We start from the raw sequence: 17,240 nt of genomic DNA, 5'->3' as shown, positions 1-17,240 counted from the left end.
ACCTTTCAAAGGCCATATCTCCGAATTATAAAGCATAATCTTTACATAATAAAAATGTTCTATATGTGATTGTTAGGGGAGCAAGTGCTGATGGGTGAAAGCATGCTTTTACCCCTATCTTACAAAAAACATCATAATAATAAGGCTGCAGTAATGGTGCCATCTCTGTGTCAATGCAAAGCAGCTTCAGATATGTATTTGCATAAAAGTGATAGTATAATTCAGTTGCAAGGTCCCAGTCAGACACCCAAACACACTGATGCCAAGTGATGAGTCACATCCAGGGGGCCACCTCACAATGCTTGGGCGTTGTAGTAAAACTCCAACCTAGTGTGAAGATAGTTTTTAAAAAATGCTCGTAATCCAATGAATCTTTGGACACTTTATATACTTAGTATGGAGTATTTTTAATGTAATGAGAAAGGGGCATAGTGAGGTAGATATAACCCTGATCTTGACAACTACACTTCACACTCTGTAGCGTAGAACAACTGCAGCCTAAAACTTAGATCGGTGGATCACTGATAAACTGCAATGCAAACTCCTCAGTGGCTCCTCAGCCACAAAATAATACCATATACTACAACCAGTATGATGTTTCCCAAGTTATTTACCCTCTGTTGCTGAGTTCAATTTTGTAGACTACTATGGGTGTACGCTTCATAAGACAACAGATTTTGTTCTGAGCAACTTTATGAAAATATATTGATTATTGGCACCAATGAATCGGAGACAAAACAACTGTACAGGGTAAAAAGCCATTTAGGCACGAGGTGTTTTAGGTCACAGGGTGGTGTTGACATTAATTACATCCTTTGCATAATTAACATCACAATTTCCCCAATGGTGATTCAAACCTGGTCTAGCAGTGCATGGAGGAAAGGAGTACAATTATTTTTACTCTCCCAGAGTTTACTTGACAAAAAAAATTGTCCATTTTGAAATTTAACATGGTTTTAGAACTCAAAGGGTCCGTTTAAGAGTCAGAAATACTGGCAAGTTAAGCTGAATAGAGATCCTTGAGAAATGAAGAGATGGCTTTTGTTCTCTTGGCTAAGGCCGACATTTAGTTTGAACAGTCTTTGCCCACCTTCACATTTGACACAAACCTCTTTTAAGTATTCCACGTGATGCTTAGTAGCAGCAAAAATGACGGTCTGTTCTTGAGGTTTTATGATATTTCTCAACAAGTGAAGCAGAACAGCTGCTTTGTCATCAGCCCGTACGTGGAAAAATGCCAACTGTAAAATACCAGAGATAAAATGCTTTGGTTGCAGCTGTTTGTGTCAACTGTTTGTGATTTTAAAAAAACCCCACTGGGTCAAAAAGTCCTTGCCCTTAAAATCACATACAATACAACACCAGATAGTCATATTTGCTCATTCTTAATCACATGAAACAACAGTAATGTTCAGACTTCAAATTATGTTGAAGTCAACAAGTTATATAATTTACCTTTACTTTTTAATCTTCCATTATCTCCCATAACTGCTGATCAGACTTTCACCAGCACAAATTCCATTTGGATCTGAACAAACTGCCTCTATGAGTATAAACCTACCTGTAATAATCTCTCAATTCTAAACATTTCCTATTTACAAAACATTTAATTTCATTTGAAATGGTTACAAATCAGTAAGAATTGTTATTTTACCATTAGTGCTGTAATAAATTGAAGTCAAATGTAAGCAGGTAATTATAACAGATGTAGCTTTTGCACAAATGAATGGTGTAATATAGATGTACTTAATACAACTGTCCACAACATAAAAGATATAGCACCACGCAAGTTTAAACTTAATACTCTATACTGTTGTTACTTTGAAGGTTTAAGTGCGCATTGTTCATCATTTTGTACAGGGTATACCATTATAAAAAGATTCTTACCTGTAATTGATCATTCAGTTTAGTGTCTACATCCAGCCGGATTAGAACTGGCTCTGTCAAACCTGAACATGCATTTTTAAAAAACTATTAATTTTATTAACTAGCTTTTTAAACCATAACAGTGAAAAGCAGATCATCACTACCAAATTTGGTTTTAAGCTATAAGAATATTATGGTTCACATTAACAAGAAAATGTCAGATGACGGCCTTACATTTTAAGCTGATGGTTTAAAAAAAAGTGCAGGCATATATTTAAAAGGTCCTACACATGTACTCTATAATGTTTAATATATTAAAAAAAACAATACACCTAATGCAAATTTATTACATTTAGGGCATTTAATGGGAGGCACAACTGCAACCTTTAGCTAAAAATGAATGTTTTCTCTAATTTCAGGTACAAAATTTTACATTACACAGAACTCAAATAATAAGCAAAATTAATTATCAAACATAATTTTTCCCACATGTACAAAACCCAAATTACATTGAAATGTAATGCAGAATAACATATTTAGTCCACACTATAAATATATAGCCTCAAACAGCTCGAGTGAGCAAAAGTTTAAATACATAAACACTCTTACAACTGAATTGTTCGGGCATTTTCTGGGAAACAAAAGGGCATCAATCTATTTTGGTAGAAGTATAATGATTAAAAACAGAGAAGCAAGAAAAACACTCCCCATGACTGTATAACTTCAGTTGAGCATTTAATTGCTTGCCTGTTCAACAACCATTTTACAATGCATCTGACCCATTGAGCACACAAAAAAATGGTCAAACATTTCAGTTTTTAACGAGTATGACTGCAACTGTATTTTGAAAATGGGGTTTTCCCCATGGAATACATGATTTTTTATTAAAATTTTTGCAGATCACAGTGCCCTGAAAATAGAAATGTAAAGTTTTATTATTTTATAGTGATGGGTAAAGCACTTTGTAGGTACCAGTATATGAACTTTCAAAGGACGCAATAGGTGTGGTATCAAATATAACCAATTAAAAGAGTCCATGCCCTACAACATTGTGTCAAATGCTTAATCTAAACAGTCCCTTCATACATGGCCTACACTGCAGTTCATAAGCCCTCTACTGAGATGGAGCAAAACTAATCTTTTAAACTGAAAGTTTATAGTTCTATTTAGATTTTAACTAACATTTTTGATTTAGGCGGCATTTTTTAATCACTGAATTGAAAAAAAACTTGTGATTAATTTTTTCCTCTTCCTCTCATGCTAATTTTCTCTCTTCCCTTCTTGAAGGCTCTTTGCTGAGATACAGTTACATAGGCACCAGCCACACTGTTACCTCACTAAGTGCCCATTCTTCATGTATCAATCTAGATATTGTCTTCAAGGGGCATTGCCTCTGAATCTGACTTACTCTCATCTGACATTCACACATGTATTTCTAGCAGGGAGCTGAACAGCAATCAGAAAAGTACCCCACTCCCTTACCAAGGGGTACAAAACACAAGTGTAGCACCTTCACATCAAACCTGGAACCCTCCTATTCTTTATGGCTCAGTTACTTTCTGCCTTATCCACCTGAGCCAGAGGTTGATTTGTAATCAACAAGTTGTGCTTTTGCTGAAAATAAAGCCCTATTTTATGAGTAAACAATTCTATAAAACCAATACAGAGAATATTAACAGTTAGTTCTTAGGAAATTCTGAAGTAAATTAGTGCAGTTTTAAAATAAGGCTATTGAAGTCTTTACCAGCACGTGCAAACTCCACCAGTTGCTTAGGCAGCGTGGCCGAGAACAGCAAGGTCTGTCTGGAATCTGGTAACCTTCGGATAATCTCTTGCAGATGTTCTGCAAATCCCATCTCAAACAATCTGGCACAAGAAAAAATATTTACGGCAGATTTCAGTAGTGTACTATCAGCAAACATTTCCATTCTCTACATCCTCTCTGTTGTCCTAGTAGGATATTTTATAAAAAACAAAACATAATGACTATCAACGCATTTACAATTAGGGTCATTCACCAATGTTTGCATGTTAAGCAGAACAAGAGGACAGTCACCTAATTCAAATGGATCTTAAGTGTGGCAGTACTTCTATATACAAAACATTTCCCACTTTCTCAATTGTGCTTCAGTGAACAGTACAATTTATAATTAATCATAATATAGATGAATACTTTTCCCCAATGTGCCACTGAGATAGAATTGGAGTTATAAGAACATAAGAAATAGGAGCAGGAGTAGGCCATACGACCCCTTGAGCCTGCACTGCCTTTCAATAAGATCATAGCTGATCTTCTACCTCAACGCCACTTTCCTGCCCTATCCCCATATCCATTGATTCCCTAAAGTGTCCAAAAATCTGTTGATCTCAGTCTTGAATATACTCAACGACTAAGCATCCACAGCCCTATGGGGTAGAGAATTCCAAAGATTCATAACCGCCTGAGTGAAGAAATTTTTCCTCATCTCAGTCCTAAATGGCCGACCCCTTATCTTGAGACTATGACCCCTAGTTCTAGACTCTTCAGCCAGGGGAAACAGCCTCTACCCTGTCAAGCCCTCTAAGAATTTTATACATTTCAATGAGATCACCTCTCATTCTTCTAAACTCCAGAGAATATAGGTCCATTCTACTCAATCTCTCCTCACAGGACAACCCTCTCATCCCAGGAAACAATCTAGTGAGCCTTCATTGCACCGCCTCTAAGGCAAATATATCCTTCCTTAGGTAAGGAGACCATAAATGTACACAGTACTCCAGGTGTGGTTTCACCAGAACCCTATATAATTGCAGCAAGACCTCCTTACTCTTTTTATGCTCTTCTTTTTGCTGTTTCAGAGTAAATTGCGCTAGTTTAGAAGCTCAAAGCCATTCAGGTCAAAGCAGTCCACTTGATCAGCACCCCATCCACTCACTCCACCACTGGGGTACCATGGCTGCAGTGTGAACTATCTGCAGGATGCACTGCAGCAAGTCACCAAGGATTCTTCAGCAGCACCTACCAAACCCACAACCTCCAACACCTAGGACATGGGCAGCAGTTGCAAGGGAACACCATCACTTCCAAGTCACACACCATCCTGACTTGGACATATATCGCTGTTCCATCATTGTCGCTAGGCCAAAATCCTATAACACTTTACTTAACAGCACTGTGAGAGTACCTTCACCACATGGACTACAGCGGTTTGAGGTCCACCACTCATTCTTAAAGGCAACTAGGAATGGATAATAAATGCCGGCCTTTCCAGTGATGCCCACATTCCAAAGAATCATACAAAAATTTACCAAATGTCATCTAGCAATTTCAAAATGCACATCATTCTACACAAAGCATTGGCTAATTATAAACAAAACAACTCTCTGTGGGCAATATGAAAATTTTACTGATTGTCATCGTATCTCCCCGAAATAAATTCCAATGCAACAAGTATCAGAAAAAAGGCCATTCATTTGTCTTCTCGTACCATACAAATGAATGCAAATAAGCTTACTAAAAACAGTTTTAAACCACTATCACTGTTAACAGGAATTAAAAGGCATTGAACAGGAGAGTAAAGTAGGAGACATTCTACATTTTAACTTTCACAGAACATTTCAGAAAAGCGTTGTGATTCAGGAACGGAATACTAAAACCAAAGCAGGAGGGAGACTAAAATGGTCTTTGTGGGCTCGGAGAAGGTGACCTAAAATAGCAGGATATGTTATACGGCTTTTTATCACCCCTGCATTACATTGCTGACAACCCAAATGTGGTCTGTTGAGTTTATGTTTTCTGTTTGGGAAGAAGTAATTGCTGCTAAGCAAGTCCAGGCTAGCTAATCTGGACTGTCATAGCAGCAATTAATTTTCTTTTTCTTTTTTTTGCTTCTCAAACACAAGCCAAATGTACATAATCATTGAGTTTTCTTATACGTAAATTTATTTACACAAATAAAAATATACTAAATAAACTACAAAAAATAAAGCCATTAATAATGGACTAAATTTTTTATCATCCTTTTGTCTTTGGGCTGTGGTTAGTAAAGTAGCCAAATTATCCAATTTGAAAATTTCATACACCCTGTCTTAACACTATACCTCGATACGAAATTCAGATAAACTGTACCACAAAAACACTTTCTATCAGCCTTCGCTTAGTGCACACTCAACTTCAGGTTCAGAGTCCCACGAGCCCATAATCTAGACTGACACTTCAATGCAGTACTGAGGGAGTGCTGCATTATTGGAGGTGCCTCCTTTCAGATGAGATGTTAAACCAAGACCAAGTCTGCCCTCTCAGGTGGACGTAAAAGATGTTGCAGAACCATTCGAAGAAGGACAGGGGAGTTTCCCCCAGTGTCCTAGCCAACAATTATCCCTCAACCAACACCTAAAACAGATTATCTGGTCATTAATCACACTGCTGTTTGTGGGACCTTGCAGTGCACAAATTGGCTGCCGTGTTTCCTACATTACAACAGTGACTACACGTCAAAAGTACTTCATTGATTGTAATGTGCTTCAGGACATCCTGATGTCGTGAAAGGCACTATATAAATACAAGTTAGTTCTTTCTTCTTTAAAATCCAGAAATATACATTGTATCGTCAAAAATCAGCAATAACAATGGGAAGAGATACTGGTTCTATTTGATCAATTTTACCTGTCTGCTTCATCAAAGACTACATATTCAACGTTATATAGCTTGAGGTTCATTTCCACAACTACATGCATTAAACGACCTGGTGTACCAATTATTCTGTAAAGAGAACAAATAGAACATAAGCTGTGCAGGTTATAAATCTACATAAAATCAGTACTGATGTGTGTAAACATTTAAGCTACTCATTAATTCAATTGTTGCATATGCTGAGTTCATTGGTAATTGCTTGAATACTTAATTACCAAACTGCTCAGCCAGCAGAGTCCTAGAAGCAATTAGTCTAGCATATTTACTAACAGGCGGTGTTACTATGTACTTTTACATTTTAGCATCATGATGTGCAATGCAGTAAAATAAAAGTATTATTTTCCGATCTCTGCATTCAAGCACAAGTGATATACAATGAGTACATCACAACATAATGTAGCTAACTTCTAAACACCACATTTAGAAGATTTATATGACTTGTTACTTCAGCAAGTGATTGACTTTTGAAGTAGTCTATATTTGCCACCACAAGGTTAGAAATGGTTTATAAATCCTGAAGCAGAGACCAGAAAGAAATCTCTTGAACTGTCCAATTTTTAATATTTATTTTTCTGTAATTTTCTTTATTTGTAAATTATCCCTCATTTTCAGCCCCTCCTGACCAAATTACTTTTTGTTGCTAAAAGAGCAGGTAGTTGACCTGCCCCAATGCTCTCAGCAGCCACCCATCAGGAGGCGCTGGAGACCACGTGTACACTCCCCTCAGATTTTCCTCTATCTCTGTACAGAAAAATCATTAGCTATGCTGAGCAGAAACTAAGATCAGGAACTGAGCACAAGAATAAGACCTATGCTCATCCTTCACTGCATAGCTCTAAGCACTCATGCTCTAACATTTAGCACCATCATGTTGCCCCTGAATTACCCCATCTTAAACATCACTGCATGGTTGACCCCTTTCAAAGACCAATTTCATATTGAGCCCCAAGGTACAATGGGGGACAACATTACTAATTCAATATTTCTATTGTGGTATTCTCTTGCATCAACAAATGTATACCTGAAATTCTTAAGACAAGTAACAATACATTTCTATACATAACATTATACAATTTTAACTGTGCCTAATGGCTTGTCCAATTCTTTATGGGAAATAATTTTAAAAACACAATAAAATTCAGTATATTTTATAAAAGGAATTTCAGGTACCTTAATAATACAAAGGAAAGCAATGTTACAAAGACCTTTTGGGCGATACATGTGACACAAAGTTTTGAACAATTAAAAAAATTAAACTACTTCAAGAAATTATCCTTAAGGGGTTAGTCATCAAACAATATTTAAGAAAAAAGTAAACTTACATATCAGGGTTTTCATGAAGTGCTTCAAACTGATCCTCCATTCTAAAAAATAAGTATCACACATTTCATTAAATTATTGGTTCAATTAAATTACACCATCAAAACTACAGATTACCACCCAAAAAGATACTCACTTGTCTCCACCCAAGATTAAAGCTGTTTTGAAGCCAGCAAACTTTCCAAGCTACAAATTCAAGTAAGAGAAAGAAAATTATATGCAGAACAGGTTTTTATTTAATTTTATTTTGAAAATATATGGTATACTTATTCAATTTAGGCATAAAGCATAGTCTAACAGAAGGCTCTACAACAAAAATAACATTAAAACAACAATGCAAAATAAGAGAATCTGAAATATATAATACACAAATTTGGACTACAATTCTTAATCTCGACAACATTTGTGTTTCATTTGTACAAATAATATAATCTTAAATATTGGCAGGTTAAAAGATAAAATGTCATTCTAATTGGAATCAATGTTCATAGGCATGCAGCAGATGTAGAAAATACTATTATTCTTTGGATTTGTTCGTTACAATTAGCATTTAAAAAAATAACTGTACACATATGTATCAAGCTAAACAGTACTAAAGTAAGAAAAGACCAAATAGCACCATTCTTCAGTATCAGTAAAGTAAATCTAGTTATTTCTTGCCCAGTTACATGGTATAGTACACAGAACAGTGAGTGCAATTTAAAGTAATTCATTGACTGTGAAATTGTTTTGAATGTTTGAGTCGTAATAAGAGGCTATATAAATACTAGCAGTTTTCTCTTAAGCAGAATACTGCGGATGCTGGAAATAAAAGCAGAAAATGGTGGATATTCTCAGCAAGTCTTTTGATTAGGCACTTTACAACCTTTTGGACTCAACATTGATTTCAATAACTTCAGATCATAACCACTGCTCCCATTTTTTCAGACAGCAGGTGCTGGCAATGGTTCTGCTGTTGCCATTTACAGCTCCTCTAGACCTGTCTTTTGTTTCTTTACTTGACCCATTACCACCCTCCTTGTCTTGCATCATCATCCCTTTTGTCATTTAATCACTCCTGCCCTCCACCCTATCAGAGACCTTCCCTTTTGTTCTTTCCTCCCTCCTCCCAACCCCCTTTGCCTGGCTCTGTACTTGCTTTAAAACTGTTTAATGTTCGACTTCTTCCAGTTCTGATGAAGAGTCATCGACCTGAAACATTAACTTTGTTTCTTTCTCCCCAGATGCTGCCTGACTTGCTGAATATTTCGAGTATTTTCTATTTTTATTTTGGTAGTTTTTTCTCTCCTTGCCAAATTATGTGATACACAAGTTTGAGAAGCTTGTAGATTGATTTTTTAAAAAGATATTACCATCATAGGCATGCTTTTCCTGATATTTACTTCTTGCTGACTTACCTGACATGATGCTGCTGGGCAGAGGACAATCACGTCCACATAAAAAGACACACTACACCCGCCCCTATTGCGCTCAAATTTTACCCATCACTCACACGAGTTTGATTGTTTGATAAACATTAACTGCATCATTTATGCATTAATAGTTTAAGTTCTGCAGGAATTGTAAGAATTTCAAAACGGTTTGGTAAAAATACATTTAAAAAAGCAATAAAGAATACTCGCTGTCTTCTACTGTAGTGATATGAACGCAACAAACTATCTATAGGAACCGAATAAGTGACAGATTCTGTGCTTGCTATGTTTTAGTGTTAATCTAAATCTATATACCCTAAATACATAAACTGAAAGAAAGCATTTTACCTCCTTTGTGAACTTCATGGTTTGTAATGCCAGTTCTCTAGTTGGAGTCAGGATTAAAGCTCTTGCTCCTGTCTGGGCACTATGTACCTTCAGCCGTTCAAACAATGGGATAAGAAACGCTGCAGTCTTACCGCTACCTGTCCTGGCCATAGCAACGACATCCTTGCCATCCAGTATCACTGGGATTGTCTAAAACAACGAACAGACATTTACCTCAAAAGACATTTCCTGAAGTGATTCCGCAGGCTAACCCTTTTCAGATTGTGATAATTAATGGGTCACTTTGCAAAATATAAAAGGATCTTAACCACATAGAATGTACAGCACAGAAACAGGCCAATCAACCCAACTGGTCCATGCCAATGTTTATGCTCCAAACGAGCCTCCTCCAACCCCTCTTCATCTAACTCTATCAGCATACCTTCTATTCCTTTCTCCCTCATGTGTTTATCTAGCTTCCTCTTAAATGCATCTGTCCTATTCGCCTCAATTACTCCATGTGGTAGCAACTTCCACATTCTAACGACTCTCTGGGTAAAGAAGTTTCTCCTGAATTCCCTACTGGATTTATTAGTGAATTTCTTATATTTATGGCCCCAGTTTTTGTCTCCCCCACAAGTGCAAACATCTTCTCTACGTATACCCTATCAAACCCTTTCATAATCTTAAAGACCTCTATCAGGTCACCTCTCAGCCTTCTCTTGTCTAGAGAAAAGAGCCCCAGCCTGTTCAATCTTTCCTGATACACATAACCTCTTAGTTCTGGTATAATCCCATAAAATTCTCTGGTCAAGATTAAGTTGCTTCTCTTTCTCAAATTGACAGTTCGGCCAATCACAGCTGGGCTGTCAGTGAAGATGCTCTTTGGCGAGGTATCTCCCTACATGAATTATAAAAAAAAGCACTGAAATTATCAGGGGAGTTGGCCAAGACTGCTCTTGCACACCTATTTGTGGCTAGCTCAGACCTCTGCTAATGCAGATCTGAGAGCAGACTGGTTGCCTGCCATCTCTGCTGAGGTGGAAGAAGGGTGCAAGCAAAGTATAATTTATGATTATGTTAATCTGATTGACAGCTGAGATTTGACTGAGATACTGAGGTCACAGTAACAAAACATAAACCTGACAAAAAGTGTTAAAACTGTTTACAGATTTTTAAAGTTTCAAAAAAAATGTAAAACCCTATTAAAAATATTAATTTTACATATTTCCTGTTATTTGAGGATACCCTCAATATAGAATATATCATACACTGTATCGGTATATGTACAAACATTAAATATACAGTTCTTATCTAGTAACTTCTTAATGACAACCAGATTGATTTTTGTAGCCAATAACTCAATAATTGTAAAAATATTTTGGTGCTATTAGCGCAGTATAAATAAACAAACTAAAATGTTTTCCCATCATTACTGGTAATGTTTCTTCTGCATGTGCTAATTTATGACAAAAATCAATCTATGTTGCAAAGGTTTTTTTCAACATTATCACTACTATAAGTTACCTTTCTTTGAATTGGTGTTGGTACTTTGTATCCTTTCTTCATTATACCTTTAAAAACAGGAAAGCTTAAACCTGTGGAAAAACAAAGTAACAATTATCAATTTTGTGATAACCATTTTGCACAAATATTAAACAACATATCATTTCTGCATGACACCCTCTGTTGGTAGCTGCAGTCGTGGTATATGGTCTGCATGTTCTACTACTAGAACTTCTCTGCAATGACTCACCATGACAGCATGAGACTAACCAGCAAACCAGATGAGGATGTCTAAAGCAACGACAAAAAAGGTAAATATTTTAACAGGATGCATTTTAAAATGTACAAAAATAAGCCCTTTACCCTAAAAAGCAAAGTGGAGTATAAGAAAAGAAGAAATCAGATTATGAAAATTAAGCATGTCTCCATGCCACATCTATATATCCAAATTCTTAGATCTGTATGCACTTATCTACAAGACATTACTTCCTGTTATCACATCTAATTCTTAGTTCCCACTAAGGATGTAGACATATCAATGCAAAGTTGTCATGCTGTAGTTACACCCTTCTGTCTGTGATGGCTCTGCAGCACTTGCAGCAAATGTACATTTCCATGCTCCTCAGCTTATTCTGTACAGAAACTCCTGTGCTCCAACCTATTCTATTTCTCTGCTTCCCAAATTGCCACAAGTTTTGCTATTTATCAATAATAATATAAAATCGAAGTATTACATAAAATTAAGGACAAAATATATGATTTCAAAATAAGGATTGAATTACATTTGCACACTTTAGTCTAATTATTTTCCACCCTCTAAGCCGGTTTCATCTAAAGACTGCACTTTTCTTGACCTCCAGTTTGCAACGACACAACTAGTAGCAGTTTTGGGTTATTTTAAATCCAAAAACTGTTGCCTATGTTGTATATAGTTTTAAACAAGATGAACATACACTTGCCAATGACTTGAAGCCAATGAGATAGAACACAAAATAAAATTCAGGATAAATCAAACAAAGCAGCATTTGCAATAAATAAGTTTTCATAATGCTTTTGTTAGAAGAAATACTAATTTGTGCTTTTGCTAATGGCATATTATGGTTGATGGAAAAGACCTCATATGTTGATGAGACGAAGCCCTGACATGAAAAATCAACATTACTTTTTTAAAATGTTGTAGCGCACAGGCGTTTTTGTATGCAATATGGAGAAACAGAGCATGAAATAAAAGTTGCACTCGGCTTATAACTGGGCTATCAAAGACTGCAGTGTCAAAATAATCAAAAAAGTAATTCAAGTATCAGAAGTTGCTGGTTGTACCCATGGACTGAAAGCCTCCCGATTTCTTCTTCTTTTTATTCTGTTGCCGGACCATCTCTCTAGTGTCTGGTTCCACATCAGATGGATAATCAGCTGAAGGAAAGCTTGGTAAACATCTGGTGGCGTGCTGTGAAAGTAAATAAAACCAGATCATTAATTTATGAACAACTTTTGAATGTAAACAACAAATATCTTTGCCTTTGATGCCAATAAGCTATATAGAATTTTGTTTTGGGACAGGGAGCAGAATCTTTCTGAAATCACTTCATTTACAACTAGTTAAATTCTAGCAATATGCATTTCTGGTATAGATTCAAACCAAAAGCAAACCTTTCAGTGCAAATCCTCACAGTGAAAATGCCAGTTCAGATATTGCTTCCTTTACCTGACAAGTCCCTGTCAGACACTGAAGGGATGAAAAATATCTTAAGGTCCTAATTGACACCAGCTTTGACCTGCAGGTAACAGATGACTTTGTGAATGAATTACTTTACCACAATGTAATCTGTTCCAAGAGTCTATCTGCATGGTTAGATTCTAAGGTGTAAACTCTGCAGTAAGTGTAAATCTACAGTGATTCATATCAAGAGTCAGTTCATTAACAAGGATAAACAGTCAATAACTCGGGTGAATCATGAAACCAGCTATGCTTAAGCCTTCGGTTCGCAGGTTTTAAAAAAGGCAGGAAAGCCCCCATATAGGATTGACCAAAACAAAGAGGGAAGAACGGAAGTTAAAAGTCATTCATCAAAATGCTAAATGCTAGAGCAAAGTAGCACCTAAGTTTAAAAAGATGGAAAGAGGTTAAAATTTCATTTTTGCCACATATCCAAGCTTGGTCCTGGATCTCATGCATGGGCTGAAAATACTCTTCAAAAGATTGAACAGGCTGGGGCTCTTTTCCCCAGAAAAAAAGGCTGAGGGGTGACCTGATAGAGGTATTTACGATTATGAAAGGGTTGAATAGGGTAGACGGAGATAAGATGTTTCTACTTAAGGGGGAGACCAAAGCTAGGGGGCCATTAATGTAAGATAGTCACTAATAAATGCAATAGGGAATTCAGGAGAAACTTACAACAACAACTACTTGCATTTTACATAACACCTTTAACATAGTAAAACATCCTAAGGTGCTTCACAAGAATGTTATCAAACAAAATTTGACACCGAACCACATAGGGAGATTTTAGGACAGGTGACCAAAAGCCTGTCAAAGAGTTAAGATTTTAAGGAGCCTCTATAGGAGGAGAGAGAGGTGGAAAGGTCTATGGAGAGAATTCCAGAACTTAGGGCCGAGACTGCTGAAGGCACAGCCACCAATGGTGGAACGATTAAAATCGGGGATGTGCAAGAGGCTAGAATTGGAGGTGTGCAGAGATCTCGGAGGGGTGTAAAGCTGGAGGAGGTTACAGAGATAAGGAAGGGGGAGGCCATGGAGGGATTTGAAAACAAGGATGAGAATTTTAAAATTGAGGCATTGCCGGACTGGGAGCCAATGTGGGTCAGTGAGCACAGGGATGATGCGAGAATGGGACTTGGTGCGAGTTAGAATACGGGCAGCGGAGTTTTGGATGAGCTCAAGTTTGTGGAGGGTGAAAGATGGGAGGCTGGCCAGAAGAGCATTAGAATAGTCAAGTCTAGAGGTAACAAGGGCATGCATGAGGGCTTCAGCAGATGAGCTGAGGCAGGCGTGGAGATGGGCAATGTTGCGGAGGTGGAAATAGGCGGTCTTGGTGATGAAGCAGATATGTCGTCGGAAGCTCATCTCAGCGTGAAATAGGATGCCAAGGTTGCAAACAGTCTGGTTCAGCCTCCGACAGTGGCCAGGGAGTGGGATGCTGTCCGTGGCTAGGGAACGAAGTTTGTGGTGGGGACCGAAGATTTATAGCTGCGATCTTCCCAATATTTAGTTGGAGGAAATTTCTGCTCGTCCAGTACTGGATGTCGGACAAGCAGCATGACAAAACAGAGACTGTGGAGGGGTTGAGAGACACGGTGGTGAGGTAGAGCTGGGTGTCGTCAGCGTACACGTGGAAACTGATGTTGTGGCCTAGGGCAGCACATAGATGAGAAATGGGGGGGGGGGGGGGGGGGCAAAGACAGATCATTGGGGGACTCCAGAAATAAGGGTGCGGGAGCGGGAAGGGAAACCATTGCAGGTGAGTCTCCGGCTATGACTGGGTAGATAAGAATGGAACCAAGCAAGGGCAGTCCTATCCAGCTGGACAAATGGAGGAGAGGCGTTGGAAGAGGATGGCATAGTCAACCATGTCAAAGGCTGCGGACAGGTCGAGAAGGATGAGGAGGGATAGTTTACCAGGGTCACAGTTACATAGGATGTCATTTGTGACTTTGATAAGGGCTGTTTCAGTGCTGCGGGAGAGGTGGAAACTTGATTGGAGAGGTTCAAACATGGAGTTGCGGGAAAGATGGGAACGGATTTGGGGGACAACAACACGTTCAAGGATTCTGAAAAGGAACGGGAGGTTGGAACTGGGATGATAGTTTGCAAGGACAGAGGGGTCAAGGATGTGTTTTTTTGAGGAGGGGGGTGATGACGGCAGATTTGAAGGAGAGTGTGACAGTATCTGAAGAGAGGGAACCGTTAACAATATCACCTAACATGGGGGTCAGGAAGGGAAGTTGGGTGGTCAGCAGTTTGATGGGCATAGGTTAGAGGAAGCAGGAGGTGGGTCTCATGGATAAGATGAGCTTGGAGTGGGCATGAGTGGAGATAGGAGAGAAACTAGACAAAGATGCGAGTTCAGGGCTAGAGCGGGGAGAACCTTAGGGGAAGTTTGGCTTGGTGGCCTAGAGGAAGGGAGGGAAGCAGCAGAGGCAACTGAACGGATGGTTTCAATCTTAGTGACAAAGAATTCCATGAGCTCCTTGCACTTGTTGGAGGTGAGGGTGGAGGAGGCAGAGGAGAGGGATGTAAGAACAGTTTGTAGGGAAATGAGAAGCCATGTATGTGAGGTGGGGAGTTTATATGGAGGGAGAGACTAAGGGAGGATAGGAGGGCAGTGAACTCAGAAGAGAAAGGGCATGAGTTGAGATGGAGGTTGAAATCACCGAGGATGATCCTGGAATAGTGAGCAGCTTTGACAGGAGAGCTGGACCCAATAGTGCTTATGTGGTCCAGTCAGATCTGGCAATGAATGTCTAAGCCAGTTGTCCGCCATAAATATTTAAGTCCGCATCCCTTGGACTTAAGGGGACAGAGATAAGGGCTGTACCAGGAGGAATGACCAGGGAGGGAGAGAGTAATGATTTTTATGGGGACAAGGGCATCAAAGATGGAGGAGTGTGATTGAGAAGATCGGTAGCTGCAGAAATGTCATGGTGAATGGAGGGCCAAAGGCTAGACAGTTGGGAATGCTGTTGCATGTGACTCAGGAAATAATTTTTTTTCCAAGGGCGGACACAAAGGGAAGTGGGATTGGGAGGGGGAAAAGGGGATGTCAATGGAGAGGGAGACAAGGAAGTGATCAAAGATGGCCTTATCTATGATTGGCACAATGAGTGTAGAGAGACCACGTGAGAGAGCAAGGTCAGGGGGGTGGCCATGTATGTGAGGTGGGGAGTTTATATGGAGGGAGAGACTAAGGGAGGATAGGAGGGCAGTGAACTCAGAAGAGAAAGGGCATGAGTTGAGGTGGAGGTTGAAATCACCGAGGATGAGAAGTCGTTCTGACTTTACCCAGAGTGGTTACTCGCTACCGCAAGTAGTAGTTGAGGCAAATAGGATTGATGCATTTAAGGGGAAACTAGATACACGAGGGAGAAAGGAATAGAAGGCTATGTTGAGAGGGTTAGATGATGTAGGGTGGGAGGAGGCACGTGTGGAATATAAACACCAACATAGACCTATTGGGCCCAATGGCCTGTTTCTATTCTATGTAATTCTTTCCACTGCATTCCTAGAAGCTCTTAAGAACAGCTTTTCGAATACACATCTCATGTCACAAACTTAATTGACATGTTGCGGTCACTGAAGAGATACGAGAACGATCAGAACACCTTCAGTCCTTTTCAACAAAGTCCCTAAACTTAAAGGTTTGCATTCACCAGAAATTCAGGTACCAAACTGAGTCAACAATTGGGACTATTTCCTACCACTTTCCATGTCACTTGCCAACCCTGTCAACTAGTTCATTCTCCCCATATCTTTATTACCTTTCACCAGTTTTTTAGGTCGCCATGTACGCCTGTGATTTCCTTCACTCCCCGAGACTCTCGTTAAGGAGGAATGTTTAAAGGGACCCAACACCCTGCCGACTCTACAATAACAGCCGAAACGATCGCTCGGCAGCAGCGGGCCGCTGCTCTGCGGCTACCAACCTTCCCGACGCCGTCATCCTCCTCGTTTAAAGGGGCCAACTCGAACTCCCCGCCGTCACTCTCCACATCCACGTCCCGGTGCTTGGGCTGGGAGTGGGCCCGGGGCTTTCTGCGTTTGTTTGGACGCTTCTTCTTTTGCGCCATTGCCCCTCAACGAATTCAAACCAACAAACGGCCCAAACAGACAGCAACGCACGCGTCTCTCAGCAACACACCACCGTCGCCATGTTCTAGAGTGCCGTCAACGTCAGAGGTCAATGGATGCGCCAACTCCGTGTCATCAACAGGGGGGGGGGGGAAGCAGAGGACATACTTTCAAACTTTTTTGTAACAACGCTCATAAATGTGTTTTTTTTCTTACTTTCTCGACAGTAAAGCATGATATATAAGTATTTTTTAAATATTTGATAGTTTCTTTTCTGTTTATAGTGTGGCTGTTGTGCAGTGTAATGGTCCTCCCCACCCCCTCCTCCTGG

General features: G+C 39.2%; 1 protein-coding gene across 1 annotated transcript in view; it reads right to left on the bottom strand.

Moving 5' to 3' along the window:
- ddx54 (DEAD (Asp-Glu-Ala-Asp) box polypeptide 54) overlaps positions 1-17,023 on the bottom strand; it is a 31,461-nt gene extending 14,438 nt beyond the window's left edge. The window contains exons 1-10 of the mRNA XM_068005727.1: positions 16,765-17,023; positions 12,424-12,550; positions 11,125-11,195; positions 9,619-9,807; positions 7,995-8,044; positions 7,861-7,902; positions 6,512-6,607; positions 3,611-3,732; positions 1,888-1,949; positions 1,110-1,241 (exon numbers count right to left, since the gene is read on the bottom strand). Of these exons, the coding sequence (XP_067861828.1) occupies positions 1,110-1,241; positions 1,888-1,949; positions 3,611-3,732; positions 6,512-6,607; positions 7,861-7,902; positions 7,995-8,044; positions 9,619-9,807; positions 11,125-11,195; positions 12,424-12,550; positions 16,765-16,908 (1,035 nt within the window). The 5' untranslated portion in view covers positions 16,909-17,023. The remainder of the gene's footprint in view (positions 1-1,109; positions 1,242-1,887; positions 1,950-3,610; positions 3,733-6,511; positions 6,608-7,860; positions 7,903-7,994; positions 8,045-9,618; positions 9,808-11,124; positions 11,196-12,423; positions 12,551-16,764) is intronic.
- Between the last annotated feature and the right edge of the window lie 217 nt (positions 17,024-17,240).

Source organism: Heptranchias perlo, chromosome 25 (assembly GCF_035084215.1).
Source record: "Heptranchias perlo isolate sHepPer1 chromosome 25, sHepPer1.hap1, whole genome shotgun sequence".
NCBI classification, from domain to species: Eukaryota; Metazoa; Chordata; class Chondrichthyes; order Hexanchiformes; family Hexanchidae; genus Heptranchias; species Heptranchias perlo.
The sequence above is the reverse complement of the archived record's forward strand: the minus strand, read 5'-3'. Positions and strand labels throughout refer to the sequence as shown.